Source organism: Scomber scombrus, chromosome 22, assembly GCF_963691925.1.
Source record: "Scomber scombrus chromosome 22, fScoSco1.1, whole genome shotgun sequence".
In the NCBI taxonomy this organism is placed as follows: Eukaryota; Metazoa; Chordata; class Actinopteri; order Scombriformes; family Scombridae; genus Scomber; species Scomber scombrus.
In genome coordinates, this window is record NC_084991.1 from 11,094,365 (window position 1) to 11,114,353 (window position 19,989).

Below are 19,989 nucleotides of genomic sequence, written 5' to 3' on the forward strand. Positions count from 1 at the left end.
TTACTCTAAAATGATTTGCTTTGCAGAAGCACTGGAGTGTAAACAAACGCTGCCTAATGATGTCTGATAGAAACAAAGCAGCCTGTGCATTAAATCTATCTCAGGGCCCCATGATCAGTTACCTTTGGAGCGGAAAGTTATTAAAAGATTGCATGAAATCCTATTTGAATTTCCATCTTTACATACTGAAGCAGAGAGCAAGTCAGACTGAATTAGGGGAGAAAGAAGAAAAAAACAAACTGTGTGAGTATTTGCCAGTGAAATATCAACTGAGAATGAGCTACGCATGGACAAAGAGGAAGTCAGGTTTGAAATGTGATTCCTGTCCTGCCATCCTCATTCCTCTTCCTTTTAACTTGATTTAATTGAAGGTTTTAATTAGCTCTGAGCGACAACCTTCTCATCCCTCTTCCACAGTATGTTAAATGACACATTTTCCCCATCTTATGTACCCCTTCTGAATCCCAAACACACAAAACAAAGAGGGAAATATGACAGATTTCTTTTTAAAATTCAACTTTGCAGCTTGGGGAAAAATACTTCTTCTTGCAAAGTTGTTGATGAGACAGAAGAAAACAAATGATTGCACTTGAGAGACAAACCTCAGTGATTGATTATGAGGGGTTTAAGCACTACAAACTGAATCAGAAAAATGTGTAGTCTGACTGCAGGTGTAGTTTCAGTACCATTAAGAACACAAAGGGTGTGGAAAATAAGGGCTGTTATGAGGATTGGAATGGCAGGATTACAAATATGTGCAGTATATTTAGCTCCTACAAGGCTTTATAGAAAATGACTTGTATATGAAACTCTTCCTCTGGTATTCCTCTGGTTTTTCACCTGTTCTTCTTGAACAAGACGAGGAAGCTAAACCACAAACAACAGGGGCATCTGCTGAACCTCACACTGTGAAAACAGTCACCCACCAACTGAGCACATCTATTTTTGTAGGTTTGATAAAAAGGAAGAAATGCTAATTTATCTCATTAAAATGTATGTATGGGTAGTATTGGTGCAACTTTGGGAACTGCATTTTTTTCTTTTTCTTTGTTTCCACTAAGGTTTATGTTTTCTCCACATGTTACAATCTCTTGATATTCAATGCAAGAACAACAAAGTTTACCAAATCATTGTTGAGGGTTTGGGATGTTGTTGCAGCTTCTGTGTATATCCACTGGGACACATTGTGGAAAATATGAGGTGTTGATTCATTCAGCTAGAATAGAATCATGTCTCTGCCATAAATACTTGCAACTTTTAATGCTTTTAGTTGTTTTTTTCCCCTACTGTATCTCACTGTCTTTCACCCATGTTTCATGTATGACATACATTCTCTTTTGTATAATGTCAAAGACTTACATGTTATCTCAGTCAGCAACTTTAGGCAGATACTACGAAGAGGATGAATGTGAAGTAGTAACACACGACAGCTTGACAGAACGTATAAAAACTCAACTGTATCATTAAAAAGAGAGAAACCATGCACTTTATCTTCATAAAAAGGCAGAACCTTTTACCTGACAGCAGAGACGAGAGGGCAGTGGTGAAAGAGTGGTTACATCAGTGGTGTTATGTCCTCATTTGGAGAATAGAGACACACATTGACACAGTTGTCAGCAATGATTTCCATGTTTTTCTGTGCAGGTGGAGCCTAACAGCATAGCAGCGAGAGATGGACGCATCAAACAGGGAGATCGTATTCTACAGGCGAGTAGTTTCTTCTCAGTGACCAAAATACATTTACACCAGTTTATATCATGAACTCACATTGCCATGTCTACCCCCTTATTGCCTCTTTTTACCTCTTAATATGCTACCCACCACCAGCATTTATTCAAAGAGAATACAATTCCTGTTTATTTTTTCTAGTGAGGGATAAATATTCATAGATATATGCTCACTTGTAAGGCAGACTTTAAGAGGGCTGCTAAACTGCTGGTGTCTCCAGACTCGGACAAGCGTATGTATATTTAATCACCACACTTTACAAGGGAAATTAAAGTCCTTAGTCGTAGTCAGACCAAGCACTACATCATCTCTAGCACTGCTCTTTGTCTTAGTCTTGTGCAGTTTCTCATTATGCAGAAACACCTACAGGGGTCACAGATTGTGGATAACTCTCTTTTTAACAAATGTCCCTTTGTAAGTCTTACTAGAGCTATAATAGAAAAACAGCCTGTGCATACTGCAGAGGTCTGTGGGGCAGATTGGGTGTCTGTATGTGTTTGCTGTGTGCATAAATATGCAAACAAAAACAAATTATGGTAAATGTTGTAAGCTTGCGTACACTGTCATACACACACAACATACATTTTATTGAATTTTTCTCTGATGCTGGGTGGTATCTGTATTCATAAACTCACTTTTGTTTTTTATGTATGCTTAGTGTGTGGACACAACCCTCAATTTTGTCCTCTTTCATTTTTATCTTCTGCTCATGTTGCCAGCTCTTTCTTGCTAAATACTTTGATATTATTTTCTATAACATGTCTAGGATATGTTCATATGTATGTTCATTGGAAACACCTGCTCCCTCTTAGTACCTCCCTCCTTATTAGCTATAGCTGTTTCCTGCTAGTCTATTTCTAGTGCTACGTAGTCTGTAAGTTGTGCTGATGGCTCACAGATCATTCTGTGTCTGAACAGCTTCTTGTAGTTCTCAGCGCTGTTGTCCTCTATTTCTGATGGATGGGGCTACTATAATACTGGGTTGTCCCTAACATGATTAACAGACAGTACAAGTTTGGTTTGACCCTACATTCAGACAGGAGTAAAAGAACAGAACGTATTCACAAGAAATATTTGTAATGCAAATTGAATTCAATGAGTGATAGTTTAATGTTATATGGACTGCATTTATATAGCGCCTTTCAAGTCTGCTGACCATTGAAAGCACTTTACACTACCTGCCAACATTCACCAAATGGCAGAGGCTTCCATGCAAGGTGCCAACCCTCTCATCAGAAGGACTTTCTAATGCTTATTCACATGCTTACACAAACAGCCTGGTCCAAGAGCATTTCGGGAATCAAACCACCAATTTTCCGATTAGTGGACAACCTGCTCTACCTCTAAGCCACAGCTGATTAAAAACCATAATGCTTATACCATAATTCATGTTTTAAAAAATGAAGGAAAATTTCCACTTGCTTTCAATCTGAGTGAACAAGATTTACCAACCATATCTCTCCATATTGATTGTATATGGCACTCCCCGATCACCACTACCCTCTGTAGTGTTTCTGTTTCCCAGTTGTCTCTGTGAATGGTTGTGAGGAGCAAGGCCTGCTGTACTCCTGGCCCTATTATCTCCTTCTGGCAGCCCCATTACTCTAGTGAGGAAAAGATGAACGCTACCTGTCAAAGAACAGTTAATTGTGTGTCTGGATGTGCGGTGAGAGCAGACTATCGTGAGGTTGGACTATGCACTTGCAATTGACTCCCCTTACCTTACCATGCGAGCTGCCTGCCCATGCCTTTCCTACGGATTGTAGGAATTTGGAGGAGGTGATGGCAGAAAAGAGGGAAGACAAATGGTGGAACAGACAGACAGAGAGATCTGAAAAAAGTGTGAAAAAGAGGCTAATGGGGAGAGAAAAACTGATACTTTTTTTCTCTCTTCCTCATTGAAGAGGAACAGAGAAAGGGTGGGGGTAAAAGAGAGTAAGGTGTGCTTTACAAAAATAGGAACAAGGGTTAGTTGTGTTATGTTCGTATGTTGTATTGTGTTAGTTGCTCATCTTCTCATTTATGTCTGTTATATTGATGACAATAAAGTTACAGATGAGATGGAGTACAATTTTCTAAACATCACTATATACACTTGTTTTTGATTCATAGATAAATGGCTGTGAAGTGCAAGACAGAGAGAAGGCTGTTGCCTTGTTGTCAAGTGAAGATGCAAGGAGCATTATACTACTGGTGACACGGCCGGAAATGCAGGTAAACATACGCACACCTATAGGCTCCCTGCCTTATCTTGACAACCTTGTCAAATAACAGCTTCCTGCTAGGTTGCTACCAACTGGCCTTACTAAGCCTGGTTCTAACTGCTAAGTCGATCTTTTAAGACCAGTCTTTAGAATGGACTTCATGTCGGTTGCACCAACCGAACTTAAGCCTAGTCTTAACTATGTCCAGTCTTACCAATGCGAGCCTATGTGAATGCCCACGCAACTATGGCTATTGCCTAGCAGCCTGCGTTGCTAAGGTATATTGTTAACAATCTTCCAATGTCTTGCTAATTTGTAGCTAATCATTTCTAATTATTCGCAGCGTTATGGAGGATCAAAGAAAAAGAAAAGGCAATTTCATGGACATTGAGATAAGAAAATTAATAGAGCGGTACAACGAGCACAAGAAAACACTGACTTCCAAACATTCCAACGTAATGAAAAATAACAAGAAGAAGTCGACTTGGAGAGAAACAACAGAGGCCATAAATGATTGATGATGGGGCAGTCTTCATTAAGAAAACAACATTCAGACAAAAGTGAAATGACCTCCTGAGCAAAACAAAGATTTTGACTATACGCCTGCTCTTGGCTAGGCGTAAGATTTATGCCCAGGCTTGATGAGAAAATGTCTTAAGCCTAGATGGTGCAACTGGTGTAAATATTAGGTCAAAATCATAATGCCAAGTTACGATCGACTTACCTTAAGACCAGGCGTAAGCCCTGTTGGTGGTGCAACTGGTCCCAGGGGCACACACAAACACATAATTTACACACAGTAGAAGAAAGGTTTCTGACAAGGTGTTGTTATTTCAGCTGGAGGAAGAGGTATGGCTTGATGATGAACAACAGCAGCTTGTGGAGGAACTGAAGATGGAGATCCTGGAGGAGAGGAGGAAGCAGAAGGAACATAACTTTGACAGGAGCGATGAGGTAAGAGCAAGTAAGCTTTATAGACTTAAATCAAAAGGAGAGACAAACATGTCCAAATAGAGGCAAAGGATATTATGGAAAGAGAAAGAAGGAAGACTAAATGAAGGGAGAAGAGGGAAAAGGGCAATGGGGAAGTGAGGGATTGTGAGACCACATAATTTGATTTACGTAATTTTACCACCATTCTCCCTTTCTGAGTCACTATGTAATCAAATCATGAAGAGCAACAAACATAAATATCATGTGCAAGTGACTGAAATTACCCCTGAGAAGAGCTAACTGTTCATATTTCTTCATTCACCAGCATCAAGTTGATGAAGAGATGACAACAGACACTGCTACCTGTTCATCCAACAATCAAGACAAAGATAGTGGGTTTGGACGCAGTTCAGACAGTCCAGAGCACCAGCCCCTGCTGGCCAGACTACACAGGAGGAGTCCAGCACATTGCCTTAGAGAACGATGGCGGGCAGATCATCCACACATGAGGAGAGGGGCTGTAATGTCAGAGGACATCCAGTGTCAAAGGACATTGTCCAAAGGCCATGGCAATGAAGGTGTAGTGAGTATTCGCAATAGTGGTGGGATCTTAGGTTTAGAGAATCGCTTCCAGCAACTTCTGGAGCTCAAGTGTCAAATCCGGAATGGAGGCGAATGTGGGGTGTACTCCATTCGACACAGTATAGAGTGTAGTGTTACAGAGCAGGGAGGAGGGGATGGAGATGGCATAGATGATGTAGAAGGAGAAGGAGGAGTGGAGCAAGAGTTGAGGATGCTAAATGAGGAATTGCGCAACATTGAGCTGGAGTGCCAGAGCATCATGCAGGCCCATCAGCTCCGCCAGACCCACCAGCTGGACCCCACACAGCCTGCATCCTGTTCACCAGTACGGAGCCCCAAGGAAGGACACAGGCGGCACAGCAGGCTGGCCGACATTCATGAATATCCGGAGAGGTCAGACAGCGATAAGTTCCGAGAAAAGGACAGCTCCAGTGCCTATAACACAGCGGAGAGTGCACGGTCAACACCACTAGGTATGGAGAGATCTCCTGACCACTCACTGCAGAGACACATCAGCATCACCAACCAGAAAAACCTCAGACTGGCATCAGCCACACCCTCCTGCCCCATACCTATCCCCAAGCCCCAGAGTACACCCAGCCGTGGCAGACCAGCAGACCCAGGCTCTGTTATCTCCAGCAGCCCAGACCAGAGTAACCCTTCCCGGTCTGAGTCAGACCCTGCCCTGCCTGCAGACGATGAGAGATGTGAGAAAAAAGGGAGGACCAGAGATTCAAGAAGAGGGCTTCCCTATGCCTCCTCATACCAAACAACCCCATATCATGGCCAGGGAGGATCCAGGCAACTTCAGGTAGATATAATAAAGAAAAGACAGCAATTGAGTGCTGATATGCTTTTTGAGGCATTTCTGAAGTCATTCTGTGCTAACATTATTTTGTGTGTTTCAGAGCTACATGCAGCTGCTACAACAGCACTCATCCCTTGAGTATTCCCAGAGCCAGCTGAGTCTGCTCAGTGTCTGTCGAGATCCCATCCGTAATGGCCGCCCTGGGGAACCACGTCTAGAGTGGAAGGTCAAGGTTCGCGCTGACGGCACACGCTATGTGGCCCGGAGGCCTGCTCGCGACCGCATCCTGAGGGAGCGGGCACTAAGAATTAGAGAAGAGAGAAGCGGAGGTATGACTACAGATGACGATGCTATGAGTGAGATGAAGATGGGCCGTTACTGGAGCAAAGAGGAGAGGAAGCAGCACTTGGCACGAGCCAGGGAGCAAAGGAAGAGGAGGGAGTTCATGCAGAAGAGCCGTGTTGAGTGTCTCAAGGAGGGACCTGCCAGCGGAGCCGAGGGCAGGAAGGAGATAAACATTTTGGAGCTTAGTCACAAAAAGATGATGAAGAAACGTAACAAAAAGATCCTGGACAACTGGATGACCATCCAGGAGTTGATGAGCCATGGGGCCAGAGTCCCTGAGGGCTCAAAAGTACATAACGCCTTCCTTTCTGTCACAACTGTCTAGTGGATGCATACAGTACAGCATATTTTTATGTACTGTACACGTTTATATCAGGTAGCCTGTGTTTCAGGAACTACTGCTTTGTTTAAAAAAAGTTTCAGTTTGTGAAATTTAAAAATGTCACTGCTGAGGACTTGTAGCATTCCTCCACTTGAAGAATGGTAATCTCTTTTAAATTATTCTCAGACTATAACATTTTAAGAGCTCAGCCATTCAAGACAGGACTTTCTACTGTGTTTTTACATTGGCTTTTGGTAATGCCCTGGATTCTGATGGCAGATGAGTTTGGTAGCATGTTGGTTCAGACGGATTCAAGCAAAAATAATGAACCAACCTGATTACTTCATGTATACTATGTATTGTGTCTCCATACTCTCCATTCTTCTGTTTCATTGCATATGAAGCGACTTCACTTGCCTCGTTCAAGGTGGCATTTTTTATACTGGGGGAAATACAATATTTTTCACGCTTTGTAAACTCAGTAATTTTTGTAAGGGACTTTTTACACTGAATGTCGATGTACTGTAAACATTTTATTGTAATTTCCTATTTATGTTTGTATCACCAAACTATCAAGGCTAGTGGTGATGATATTTGATTGTACTGTATTCCACACTGTATGTCAGAGCAGCACGGAGAGGAATGAGAAACTTTGTGCAATTCTAGGAGGACAACACATTCTCCATCTCATAAAACACTCTCCTTTCATCTGGTTTATAATGTCACTGGAGTCAGTTGTCAGAAACACTTAATTAAAAGCACTGAAAATATCACGCCTTCTCAAAGACTCATATTATTCATGAGCTTGGAAGGTTTTTTACCTACAGTTTTACCTCAACTTACCGTCAAGACTCTGATATATAATATTGGCTAATTGAATCACTGGAACCCCTTAAGTCAACCCCAAACCCTTAATCCATAAATGTGTGAATTATGTTAAAAAATTTGAATAGATTCATATTTATATTGTTTACTGTTATTTCTATTTATTGTAAATTTTTATGGTCCATCTGATAAATGTTTCACATTATGTGGCTACCCTTTAAAAGGCCAACACATTTCAAGGTGTTGTCAATAAAATGTTTGCAACTCAAAACTGCTTTTCTCAAAGAAGCTCAGTATTTTGTTGGTGATTGTTGTTTTAGAGGGGATTCTATAGATATTGACCATGATAACACTAGTGATACCCTGACTTTTCCACTAGTGTCAGGCAAGGGATACATAAGAGCAGGCAGCTAAGTCTTATCTAAGATACATAATACTGGGAAATCCTTGTAAAGTGCTACCCATAATCAATACTGTGCAATCAACTCCACTCTAAAATATGGAGCCTATTTGTGGGTGATTATAAAGAAAATGATTGTTAATTGAACACATGGGAGTATAAAATGGGAGCTGCATTGATTGCTGCACCTGGATTACAACCGCACCTGCCCTCACACTTTAACATACCAAGCCTCACGATCTCCATATTCACACTCGCAGGAAGTCATAAAGTACTTTGATGTTTTGTGGCTTGATAGCGCACATAATAATTTACCATGTCACCGCAGTTTACAGTATTCATGTATTCACAGTGGAATGACTGACTGGCTGTGTATGTGGGGGGTGTGATATGGGTGCAGTAAAGATATGTGTGTGTGTGTGTGGGGGGGGGGGGGTTGCATGGCCATTTAGCAATAGGAGGCTTCAAAGCTAAACTATAGTCCCTTTTCAAAGCGTTAAGGAAACGCCAGTGAAATCTCCTCATCCCCTGTCAATCTGCTGTGTCTGTCCACAGCCCACTGAACTGAAGAATTAATGAGAGACATCAGACTGGCATCCCCATTGCCGGCGCCTTTATGCATAATATTAAATCAGGTAAGCAATACACCCACTTTTCTCACAGCTACCTATCTCCCTGTATAATATCCAAGCAGTCACTATATCTGTGTGACAGAAGTGGCACAGGAACTGAGGAATAATTCGTTGCAGTCAACCTCGTATTATAAATGATTAATCTCAATGTGCATTGCAAAGATAATTGAATGTATTTGAATGAATGTTGATCTGTTACACACCAGTAGTATCATGTGGTAACCTATACTGAAATAGGCTTGGATTTCCATACATGTATAAAGCATGCTGGCATGACCAAAAATACTACATAGCTTAATGCCAAGACATTGAGGCTTCAGACTTACAAGACATAATACAAAAAGAAAATACCACCATAACTCCATAGAATGTGGAATAATCTGGATCAGGGGAGCACAGGCCTGGTTTAAATGTTTCATAACTATGAAGTTAACACTGAATATCACTCATTTTTTCTCTATCTCTCAAAAATCAATGTTCTAATTTAGATGCTGAGGCAAGGCAGACCAGATGAAATCCTCTACTGATACATGCTGGATGGATGCAAAAGCAAAGGGCTGGTTGGCATAATTATTGACTTACAGTGTTGTGTACTTGAATTTTTTGTTATGGGGTTTTAGATTTTCTTGGTTTTGGGTTTTCTACTGTGTGTTTCCTGCTTTTTCCTCCATACCTGCCTTGCATGTAGTCTTGTTAACCCTGCCCTGGTCTTAGTGTTTCCCTTAGCAAATCAGATATTACCGGCTCCTCTTTCCCACTCACCTGTTCCCAATTCCTTCATCAGCTCCTCAGTACATTTAACGGCCTCAGCAGTTCATTCCCTGCCAGTTCTTCTTTGTTATAATGTTGGACCTTTGTACTAAGTCATTTTGTTTTCTGTTATCTGCTCCTGCCATTGCTTGTGGTGTGGACCTTCCACCTATTTTTGACTTGCCTGTTTTTGAATTTTAATTTACCAAAGCCTTTTTTCATTCAACCTGTGCTGCCCTGTGTCTACATCTGGGTCCTCCACCTGTCTGTCCTCATTCGTGACATGAATCCCAACAACAACAACAAGGATGTAGGATGATACTGTTATCTGTCTGTATTCCTTTCATGTTTACAGCTCTTGGTTTGTTTTGTAAAAACCAGTGTGAACACAAACTAGACCATAGCTTAACAATATAATAGATTTTTGAAGAACATTGAAAGAAACTCAGCATTGCCTGCACGCAAACAAACAAATAAAAAGTACAAGTACAAGACATGATGTGCAAAAAAAAAAAGTGTAATGAGGAGCTCTATCCAAGTAACGGCCATTGATTTTCCTCATTAAAAAGTGTACGGTGCAAAGGTACGGCAACTCTCTGAGGAAGACATCTAAGGGATTTTGTTCATTCAGTAATTAGTGTTTGCAGTGGAGTAAGATGTTTGATGGAAATGTTACCACTGTTAATTCTCACAACCTGCAGCTATCCTCACAGCAGGGTATGCCCAAACAGGTAAATATTAATATGTGAGATCCATACATCCTTACTCCTCTTCAACCATTCTTCTCATCTAGATCTGTCTCATTCAAATTCCAACAGCTGAAGTGAGCAGAGCAAGCCTAGTGTTGCGGTGAAGCACAGATGAAAAAGCGGTATGGTATCCTGGCTCTCTTTAATCTAACGATGCCTTTGAAGTGGCAGTGAGTGAGCGGGACTAGAACAAAGTCAGGTGTTCTGAGACGTCAGTTAAGACAACGTGATGGGTAGTGGGTGACACTTTGGGTGTGTGCGTGAATTGACTGTGTGTGTGTGTGTCCTTGAGTGTGATCATACATAGTGAGTCATTATTTTTTTTTAAATAAAACAAACTTGAAGATCCTCAGTGAATGCTTCATAAGGGGACCATGGGCTAAATCCAGCCATCAAAAATATTTTGGTGATGACAGTGTATGTCACAAATCCACTGTAGACAATAAAATAAACAGATGACTTATTTAAACCCTAATGAATGTAAATGTGCTTCTTTAACAGTACATGCTGCTAAAAATGTAATCTAATTAATACCAGAAAAAACATGAGTGATTTCTAACCCTGTTTTAATGCCACAACTTCAGCCTGTTGGAACAGGGGCCTGTAGGCTACTACAAAGCGAGTTTTGGTGTTGGTGAGGTAACTTCGGGTTTATCCCTGGATATTCAGTCTTATGACGGGGTTTCACTTCTTACTGGGCTACGTCTTATAGCAACTTATGCTGAACAAATAACGTGACCCAGAGCAGGTTAACTCCAAAGGGCCAGATAACAACCTGTCAACACTCTGACCACTGACCAATCACAGGAAAAAGAGTCATCAATCCTACAGGATCATGAGATTGACAAAAGTCCTAATTTACAATAAAGTGACAAGTAAAAAAGGAACAATGCGTTTTTTTAGGTCAGTGTTAACATTTCATTTCTCCAGACTTTCCACTCTGTATTTAAAACAGAGCTTCTAACAAACGGAGAGACTGTTTACAACATTAAACACATGATGATGATTTTAGCTGCAGTTTAATTATGCAGAGTTTATTTTATCCCCAGAGTGACAGCAGACAGTTTGGATGATTTTACACTCTGATTCCCTCACTGCAGCTTGGAATAACATGAGACACCTGTGTGATGATAATTGAAAATAAAAACTAAAGGATGTATTTTATTAGAAAAATAATCCACACACTGTTAATTGGCTCCTGTGATTATAAATGCACCATTTGTGTCAGATAGACCTCATCAGTCATCAACGGCTCGGCATTATGTTTAAGTTTTTTATGTGACATATTCAGATGGTTTCTTCTTCATCCAATTAAATAGCAAAAAAATGTCACTCTGGTAGGAATTATTTCTGGTGTTTCTAAATCTTAGCTTATTCTGTTGTGTGATTACTAGCTGTTATATTTCACTTTGTTAAATATGACTTTTTGCTGTCCTTAAAACAAACTTTTTTTACCTTTACCCACAGGTAATGGGTATCACTACATCATCTTGTAATATATGTATTTCATTCATGCTTCTGATGATGTTATTAGTAATTAACAACTTTGCCCCTTTCACATAAATTCACACATAACTGTGTGTTACTTGCCGTGTTGTGTTTGGTGCTGTTGCTTTGTTCTTCTTTTTGCCAGGTACCGCCCCCCTCCTCCCTCCGCTGATTAACGCAACTGTGGCACATCAGGGCTGGGTGTTTAATAGCCCTGGAAAGCTGCTGCCGGGGCAGTGGGCCTTCTGGTAGCGTGCTGATCATACCTGTGTGGTGGTGTCCAGTCTCTCTGTCCAGCAGTGTTGTTCTACTGCCTTGTGTCTTGGGTTATTCCTTAATAAATCACTGCCTTGCAGTTAACCTAGTTTGCTCTCGGATACTCTTTATTGTATGCTTTTGGTTAGTTGTTTTGCTTGTTACTTCCCCCTCTCCTATGCCTTATTGGGGACATAACACTGTGTAAGAAAACCCAGAGTTGACTGAGGTGGTTGATAGCTAGCTTTGGTCTGGTTATCTAGCTAGCTCTGGTACTGGTTATCTGGACAGCCAATGTTAGGATCAGTGAAGCCAGCTAATGAAAATATATTCTGGCTGTGTTGAATTTGCTTCATAGTACAGGCCCCAAAAAAGATTTGTTTTTCAGGTTCATGTATTAAATTTTTATTTTTTTAAATAAACCTAAAAAAAAACAAAGACACAAAATGTAACACTATGTTTACATTTTGTGTTCCTCTGGGACATAATGCAAATGTTAGCATTTCTGGCTACCTGTAGTGGTGACCAAGCATTCTTCCAAAAAGAACTAACAGTATTAGTTTTTTTACATCTTACATTAGAAAAGGAGCCCTGTTAACAACTAGCACATTTACTGTATGGTAGTTGGAAACATTAAAGTCAGTTGAAGAGAGTTTTCAACCAACTCATGAGGTTAATGTTGCTAGTTAGGTCTGTGGCTGATACAATCTGCAAGGGAAGCTGTCTCTTCAGCACTGAAAAATGAGAAGCCTGTCTTAGATTTCAGACACATCGTAACATTTCGAGTTGTGAATCTGATGCTGCTATCTTTGGAACCTGCAGTGCTGTGGGAGAATAGAAAAGCTTCATAGGCAACATGGGGCCAGAAATCGCATTAGCAGTGTCTATAAAATAGTGTTTCGAGAAATCACTAATTGCTCTACAAATGCTTAACATTCTACCATTTGCGAGATGTTGGATGATCAATGACCAAAATATGCCTATAACTTTTGTATAATCTTGCTTTAGGTGACTTTTACAAATAAGAATGTGGTTGGAATATTGCACATATTTCATTATACATCCAGTTTCAAGTTATCAGGGTGAATTGAGCCTCAAGGTTGCTTAAGGATGCCTTTATGTGAAAATTTTCCAATTTGAATCTCTACAGCTTTTGGGAAAACCCCATGCTGAATGAGTAATAGTCCCTCCTACCTCAGCAGCTACTGTACCACTCAAGTGCCCCTGAGCATGGCAATTAACCCCCAATTGCTCCAGTGAAGTCTGTATGAAGTAAACAGCATAAAGCTATGGTTATACTGGGTTGCTTCCAGGTATTAATGTGTCTCACTGTATAATGTGGGGAGGGGCAATGCAGGGAAAAACTGGTGTGCTCAGCAAAATCAGGTGAAACGAAAATACTCCTTTTCCGTCACACTCTGTGTGTAATTGTAGAATGAATGACCTGCAGACGTAGATTTGATAAATCAGTGTTGTTTGTCGTGCCAACAGCAGCCAAGTCCGTCATATATTATATCATGCAGCACAATCAAGAGTTATGTCTTATTACGGAATAAATGACTGATTGGGCGGGGGTAATGACTGATAATTTTCCATTCATTAAACCTCTATTCATGGCCTCAATTATACACTAATGGCTCATTCAGACTTCTAATTAACAAAATTGATATTTTTCACTGTCTTCCATGAAGGACAACTACTTGCAGTCCTACATAACTTCAGTCAATTTCTAACACAAATCTGTTTTTGTCTTTGCTGGTACAATAATTACTCTTCTCACTTTCAATTATTTGTCATGTTGCTTCCAAGGTTTAGCCCACAAAGCTTCTAGTTTCGGAATGTCTTGTTCTTTTGCATAATACAAATCAGTCTTTTGGAACTTTTGTGCTGGATTTCACTCCCTTGAAAAGTTTAGCTTCATGTTTCAGTTATGAAACACCTAGACATGAGGAATGGTATTATGAGAAGGCAAAATACAAAACGATACTAAGCCTCTGTAATCCTCAAGGTTATATCTCTCTGTCAGACAGATGTATTGCTCCTTAAATCGTCCTTGGTTACAATAATCAATATGTAAGGCTTAAAATCTAACCTTTCACAAGATTACATCATGTGTATTTGTCTGTTCACATGATTAAATGTACTGTAGATCAAAAACGGTTCCTTTTTAGTCATGTGTCAATTCCACTTTCATCCAGACCTGCCACATATGAGGAAGTAGATGTTCAAGGTCAGTATGGCAGGTAATATGGTGCTTGGTTGGTTAACACTGCTGTCTGCAAAACTCTGTATTCAGAGCCCATGCAGCCTAAAGAGCTGCTATGTTAGACAGAAATCAGGGGCTTCATGCAGAGCCGTAGCAGCAACAGTGTACTGTAGGTGGCTCAACTTATGCTTAATGAGCGATATAAAATATTCACTCAAGATAATTGGAACAGAATACGTACAGAAGGGAGGGGGAACAAAAAGGCTGTAACTGTTCCTCTGTGGATTGGTAGAGGGAGAAAAATATGTTATATGCATGAGGAATAAGAATTCCCATTGAACTTTGGAGAATATTGCATTCACGGTTGGTACACGAAATGGTGAGCCACCAGCCATCCCTTCATTATTTCATTTCATTCTATGTTTACTAAAGTCGCCCTCCACTCGAAAATATGTCTGGCTCATTGGTACTACTTCACTTGGATGTTTGGTCTTCACTGTGCAGAATCATGTGCAGAGTTTGACACTAGAAGGCTGTTTTCACATTCATCTGCTGAAAGTGGCAAATTTCTTTGCTCAGCTTAAATTGATGTATAAGACCTGTACCTATGAGCAAGATTTGTGACATCACAAACAGACCTATATGATTCATGTTCCTCTTTTTGTTATTTCCATTTCATTTGAAGGAACCCTTGTGCAAATGAACAAACATCAACAATCAACACAAACTGATGGTTCAGTCAAACATGCATAACTAGGAGCCTGAAAAGATGGATTCTCACGTAATCTCATGATATTGTGATTTTACAAATCCAGCTGCCTTCACGAGGTAAAACGTATCAATGCGACCAACGGCAATGCTGGATCCTCCTTTACAGAATGAAAATGTTATATGAGTAAAAGCACCCTTTTCAAGTAGTCACATTTCTGTATCAGCAGTAATAATAGCGGTTGTTGCAGATGGTTTCATAAAACAGCAGATTTGACACCTGGTTCATACTAAGAGATAAACATACTCTGTTTCAGTCTCTCCTGTGGGATGAAGGCTTTGATTAGCCAGTGATGTGCTCACCTATTGATCTGACTGACTGCTCCTTATCTTGCTCAGTTATTACTGGTTTTCTGCAGGCGCCCTGGTGGGTGAGTGTTGTTCTGGAAAAAAGACTTTTTCCGCAAACTAGTTTTCTCCAAGACATTCTGTTAAAAGGCGAAATAGAAAGGACTGTCTGTCTGTTTTTTGCATATTTCAGGTATCTCAAATATATAAAGAACCCTGTCTGTTTTGTCAAACAAAGACTATGTATCCATTGTACTTTTAATGATAAAACCTTCCCTTAATTCATGCTCATTAAAAGTTGAAAGCAACTGATGTACTTCCACAGTCGGAAGCTCATACCTTGTCTTTTTTCTACTGCTTTTGTTTTTCCTCTTTATTGCCACCAAACCGACTTAACAGTGTGAATTAATGGAGAGGCTGAAAATAGTTCCATTAATCATGATAATATGCAAGATGGAGTCATATTCGAGAAAAACTGCAATACACACACTGTTCAACGCCATGTATTGCATTAGTTGAGGCAGCAGTACATCTCCACTAGCTGTTTTAATGGATTTGTTAAAACAATGGGATGCTCTGACTTCCAGGAGTTAAGTAACAATCACTAATGGCATCTTACTGTGGCAAGTACAGCAGCAATTTTGAGAATTTTATGGCCATTCGTGGAGACAGGAATTAAATTATTTAAGTTACACTGCCACTGTGTTTTAAAGAGTCCAAATGTTGTCTTATGGTGAACATTTTTGTTTTTTTCTTTCTTGTCCTTGCAGAAAGCAGCTTCCACAACATTGTCACAGCTACATTTTAGAGAATACACAAAACATATGAGTTTCTTGAAAGTTGAAGACAACACACAAGTAAAATAAATAAGTAAATACATTGGTAATCCCATTGTTGTAAAAGGGATATCATCTTCTTAAAAGCAGCAGAATAAGGGATGCTAATTCTTTGATCCTTTCAGAAAAGTCTATTGACCATATGGATCATTGGATCCTGAAGTGTTTTACCAAGTTACTTCATCCTCCCTGAATGGCCTACTTGAGAATTGGAGCTCTAACCACCAAGTGTCATTAGGCCTGATGAAAGCAAATTGATTTCAAGAGGATTCTCAGAAGAACAAATGCCTCCATGAAATTATCTTAAATACGGACAGGGTGTGTTTCTTTTTTTGTTTAGGCAAAGGTGGACAGATGGTGCCTCTGGCTGTCACTGTCCCTGTGAAGCTGTGAAAAATGATCACAGCAAATGAGACAAAACTCAGGTGCCTCTCGGGGCAATTGATCTGGCTTTATAAGAAGCTGTACTGTGATGTTGTAGTTAAGTCCGTAGGGCCAGTGGGCCAATCATACTGAGAAGAATTAAGTGAAAGGCTTTTTAAAGGTGCACTATACAGGTCTGTGTCTAATTCTGTGAATTAACAGACAAATAATGAAGCCTTTTTGGCATCAGCTGACGTTTGGTGACAAAATGTTTAAATGAGGAAAAATGTATGTACAATATGTTTTTAAAAAAGGAGATATTTTTAACATTTAGTGTTATTTTATTGCCATGACAACCAAATTTTCCTTTGCATGTAGTTTCTTTTCAACAGCTTTCATTCACAAGATTATTCAAGCATACTATATTTCCAAAACATTTTCCATCCCCCATCTGACAAACTGGCCTTGGAATATCGGAAACCTACATACATAAAAAGACAAACAAATATGTGCTGTGATTCCTCTAAATAAGATGTTATATACTGACAATGCTGCTATATGCTTCCGACTCTTCTGTACTATATATGTGTTACTTAATCATATGGTTGAAAATGTGATTGTACTTTTCAAACCATAAAGTACACCTCTAGACTTTGGCAGCAAAGGAAAGACAGTGTTTTGAAGGTTGAAATCAATAAAAGATTCATCTAAGCAAGGAAAGTTGGAGCGCAAAAGAAAAAAGCAAGCACAAGAAACAAGAATATCAATAAAAACTGCTTTAGACCAAAGCAGCTTATTTGACAGCAAGACAAAGAAGTGTGTGCTTTGGGATCAATTTTGCTAATTAACTGTTTCACACAGCAGAGCTTTGTAAATATCAGCTGAACAACCAGTCAATAAACACAAACTGAGCACATTTTACGTGTTACATTTGTCTGACTTAAACATACATTTGATTCACACTGATCGATTGAGCCACTATTATGAGAAAATTTGTCATGTAAGTCATCGCCTCTCAGGTGCATCACATTTCGGTTATTGCCGGAGCGGGCCCTCTCATGATCTGATGGAGTAATAGTCCTCTAAGTAATTGCCATTCCAACAAAGTGAGGCTCAGACTTGGCTGAGTGGTGAAAAAAAGATCAAGTTAAGTCTCCAAGCCTTCATATGTGGAGTGGATCGTTTGGTTTTCGGGAGCTTCAGACAAGCACTTCTGTCATGTAAATGGAGCTTGTCGAATTATATATTATAATAAGGAAAACCATGATTATCAGTAAAGACTCAGGTTGAGGTTATCACTCCCAAAGTTCAGTAGGTCTAATATACATAGTATATTCACACATAACTTGGATATTGGCCATTGATTTGTATGTTGGGAAGATATCATTAACACTTAATGGCTTGATGGTGATGCTGGAGGCCAATTTTGCTAGAAAGTGTTCAGGCAGCCAGTTTAACACAAGTTTCTAAACCATTTAATTGGAAGATAAAATGAAAAGGAACTCATTTGAAATGCTACATAAAATTACAAGTGCACTCAACTGTGGGAAGAACATTTTGTTAAAGTTTAACCAAAACCATAAAGTAGCGAGATGGATTGATAGCATATATGTGATCTGGATATAATTTTGTCATCCTGTTTTTTCATGATGGATTTCAGTAATTTTGCTACCTGGTCTCTACACATAACATGTATTGCATGTCTGCTCATCTTGGAAGAGAGAAATTCCTCCCCTGTTTCTGTCCCTTAAGTTTCTTCCATTATTTTCTCCATTAAAGGTTTTTTTCTGAGGCAGTTGTATTGCTGTACAGATTGTAAAGCCTCCTGAGGCACATTTGTGATTTGTGACATTGGACTATACAAATAAAATTGACTTGAAAATGAGTTAGCTATGCAAGATATAACATTAAATGTGGTTTATTTTATCACTTTCACCCTTGCAGTGCTATTTCTAGTGAATTTCTCCCAATGGGCATCAATAAAAATAGATTTTATCTTTTTCAGCCAGCATCTTTACTGTTTTAGTTCACTCTCATCAACTGTGTCTCCAACAGCATTACCTGTTTTTAGCTCTGAACATAGTTGAGTGTTTAGCAGCTGAGGAGTTTGACAAATTTGACATGTCATCTTAAGGTGATAAACCAATGTTTTATTTACAGCTTGTTTTGATTTATTTTGCCCCAAAGTTGCTAAAAGAAATCAATGAACTAAGGTTAAAAGTCTAAAAGTTTAAAATCTGAGAAGTTGTCAAGCAAAATGCTATCACCATGTATAAAGTAAGGAATCTTTGTCTGTATGTATGTATTCTTGTCCTTCGCATATCTTGAGAACCATTCATCCAATCAACTTAATACCAGGTATTACTGGGGACTCAAGGAAGTGCACTGTCGAATGTGAAGTTGTTTGGATGAGCGTTTCTCGAGAAAAATATAAAACTAAATAAAATTAAGACTTAAAAAGTTTAAGATAGTCTGTATATGTGTGTGTGTGTGTGTGTGCCCATGTCCTTTGCATATATCGAAAGCCATTCATCCTATCGACATCACACTTAATAGGTGTATTGCTGCAGACATAGGGACATGCAGTGTCAAATTTGGTGCAATTTGGTGACATGTTTAGTATTAATAAGCTTTGAATAAACAAGTGAACAGTGAGCCACTCACCTGTGTGTCTGAGAGCAGCAGGGGCTGTTTGATATTTGCAGTCACATCACAGCAGGACAGGACTTCAGGGCTCTGGCTTGCTGAATGGAACAAAGGCACAAGCCCCCCTCAGTTAAACTGCCTAAGAGAGTGACGATCATATACACGTTTTGATGGACACTGCTCTAGTTATTCTAAATGAAGTGAACCTTCTCAGCCTCATCAGTTAACCAGTTCTGACCAACAGAAAATAGAATAGAATGCAAGAATAAATTAGAATGTGACCATGATGTCACAGAATCAATGTGGAATCTTCAGTTTCTGGTCCAAACTGTTTCATCCAGTCAGTTTACACAGTTTACACTCTGAGTATTCACTCCGTCTCAATCGATTGTCTCATTCTGACATTTTTAAACTCGTTACTACTGCTGCATTAAGTGAATAGTAACAGTTCTGCTGTTCTTAATAACCCACATCTCCAAAGAACTGCAAAGTTTATAGATTTCTTTGTTGAGATCATGGTCTCCAGTACATTGGTGAACCTGGTGAGAGTTTCGGTGAAGTGTGCTGGTGGGAATTGTTAAGTATCAAAATGAACATTTTAGTCCAAAGCATAGCAGGAGATGACCTTTGTAAATGACATAGTGGAACATATCAATTTGTTGCTGCAAAAAGAGACAGAGAACTACTCCGACTAGACTACTCAGTCTTCCTTCAAAACCTCAAATGCTTCCAGGACCCAAAGCAGGAAGTGAAACTGAGCCAGGAACTGTATCATCCACTCAAAGTCGCACTGGTAGAGGTTCTGCCTAACACAATGCTGAAAAGAGAGCCACTGATGGAGGATGTTCAAGCTGCCTTGGT

The 19,989-nt window shown here is 39.7% G+C and overlaps 1 protein-coding gene across 1 annotated transcript in view; it reads left to right on the forward strand.

Annotated features, from left to right (window-relative positions):
* Positions 1 to 6,925, forward strand: part of pdzrn4 (PDZ domain containing ring finger 4) — a 34,288-nt gene extending 27,363 nt beyond the window's left edge. Inside the window, exons 5-9 of the mRNA XM_062443804.1 lie at positions 1,645 to 1,707; positions 3,841 to 3,942; positions 4,770 to 4,886; positions 5,191 to 6,258; positions 6,356 to 6,925. Coding sequence (XP_062299788.1) covers positions 1,645 to 1,707; positions 3,841 to 3,942; positions 4,770 to 4,886; positions 5,191 to 6,258; positions 6,356 to 6,925 — 1,920 coding nt within the window. The remainder of the gene's footprint in view (positions 1 to 1,644; positions 1,708 to 3,840; positions 3,943 to 4,769; positions 4,887 to 5,190; positions 6,259 to 6,355) is intronic.
* Positions 6,926 to 19,989: the final 13,064 nt, after the last annotated feature.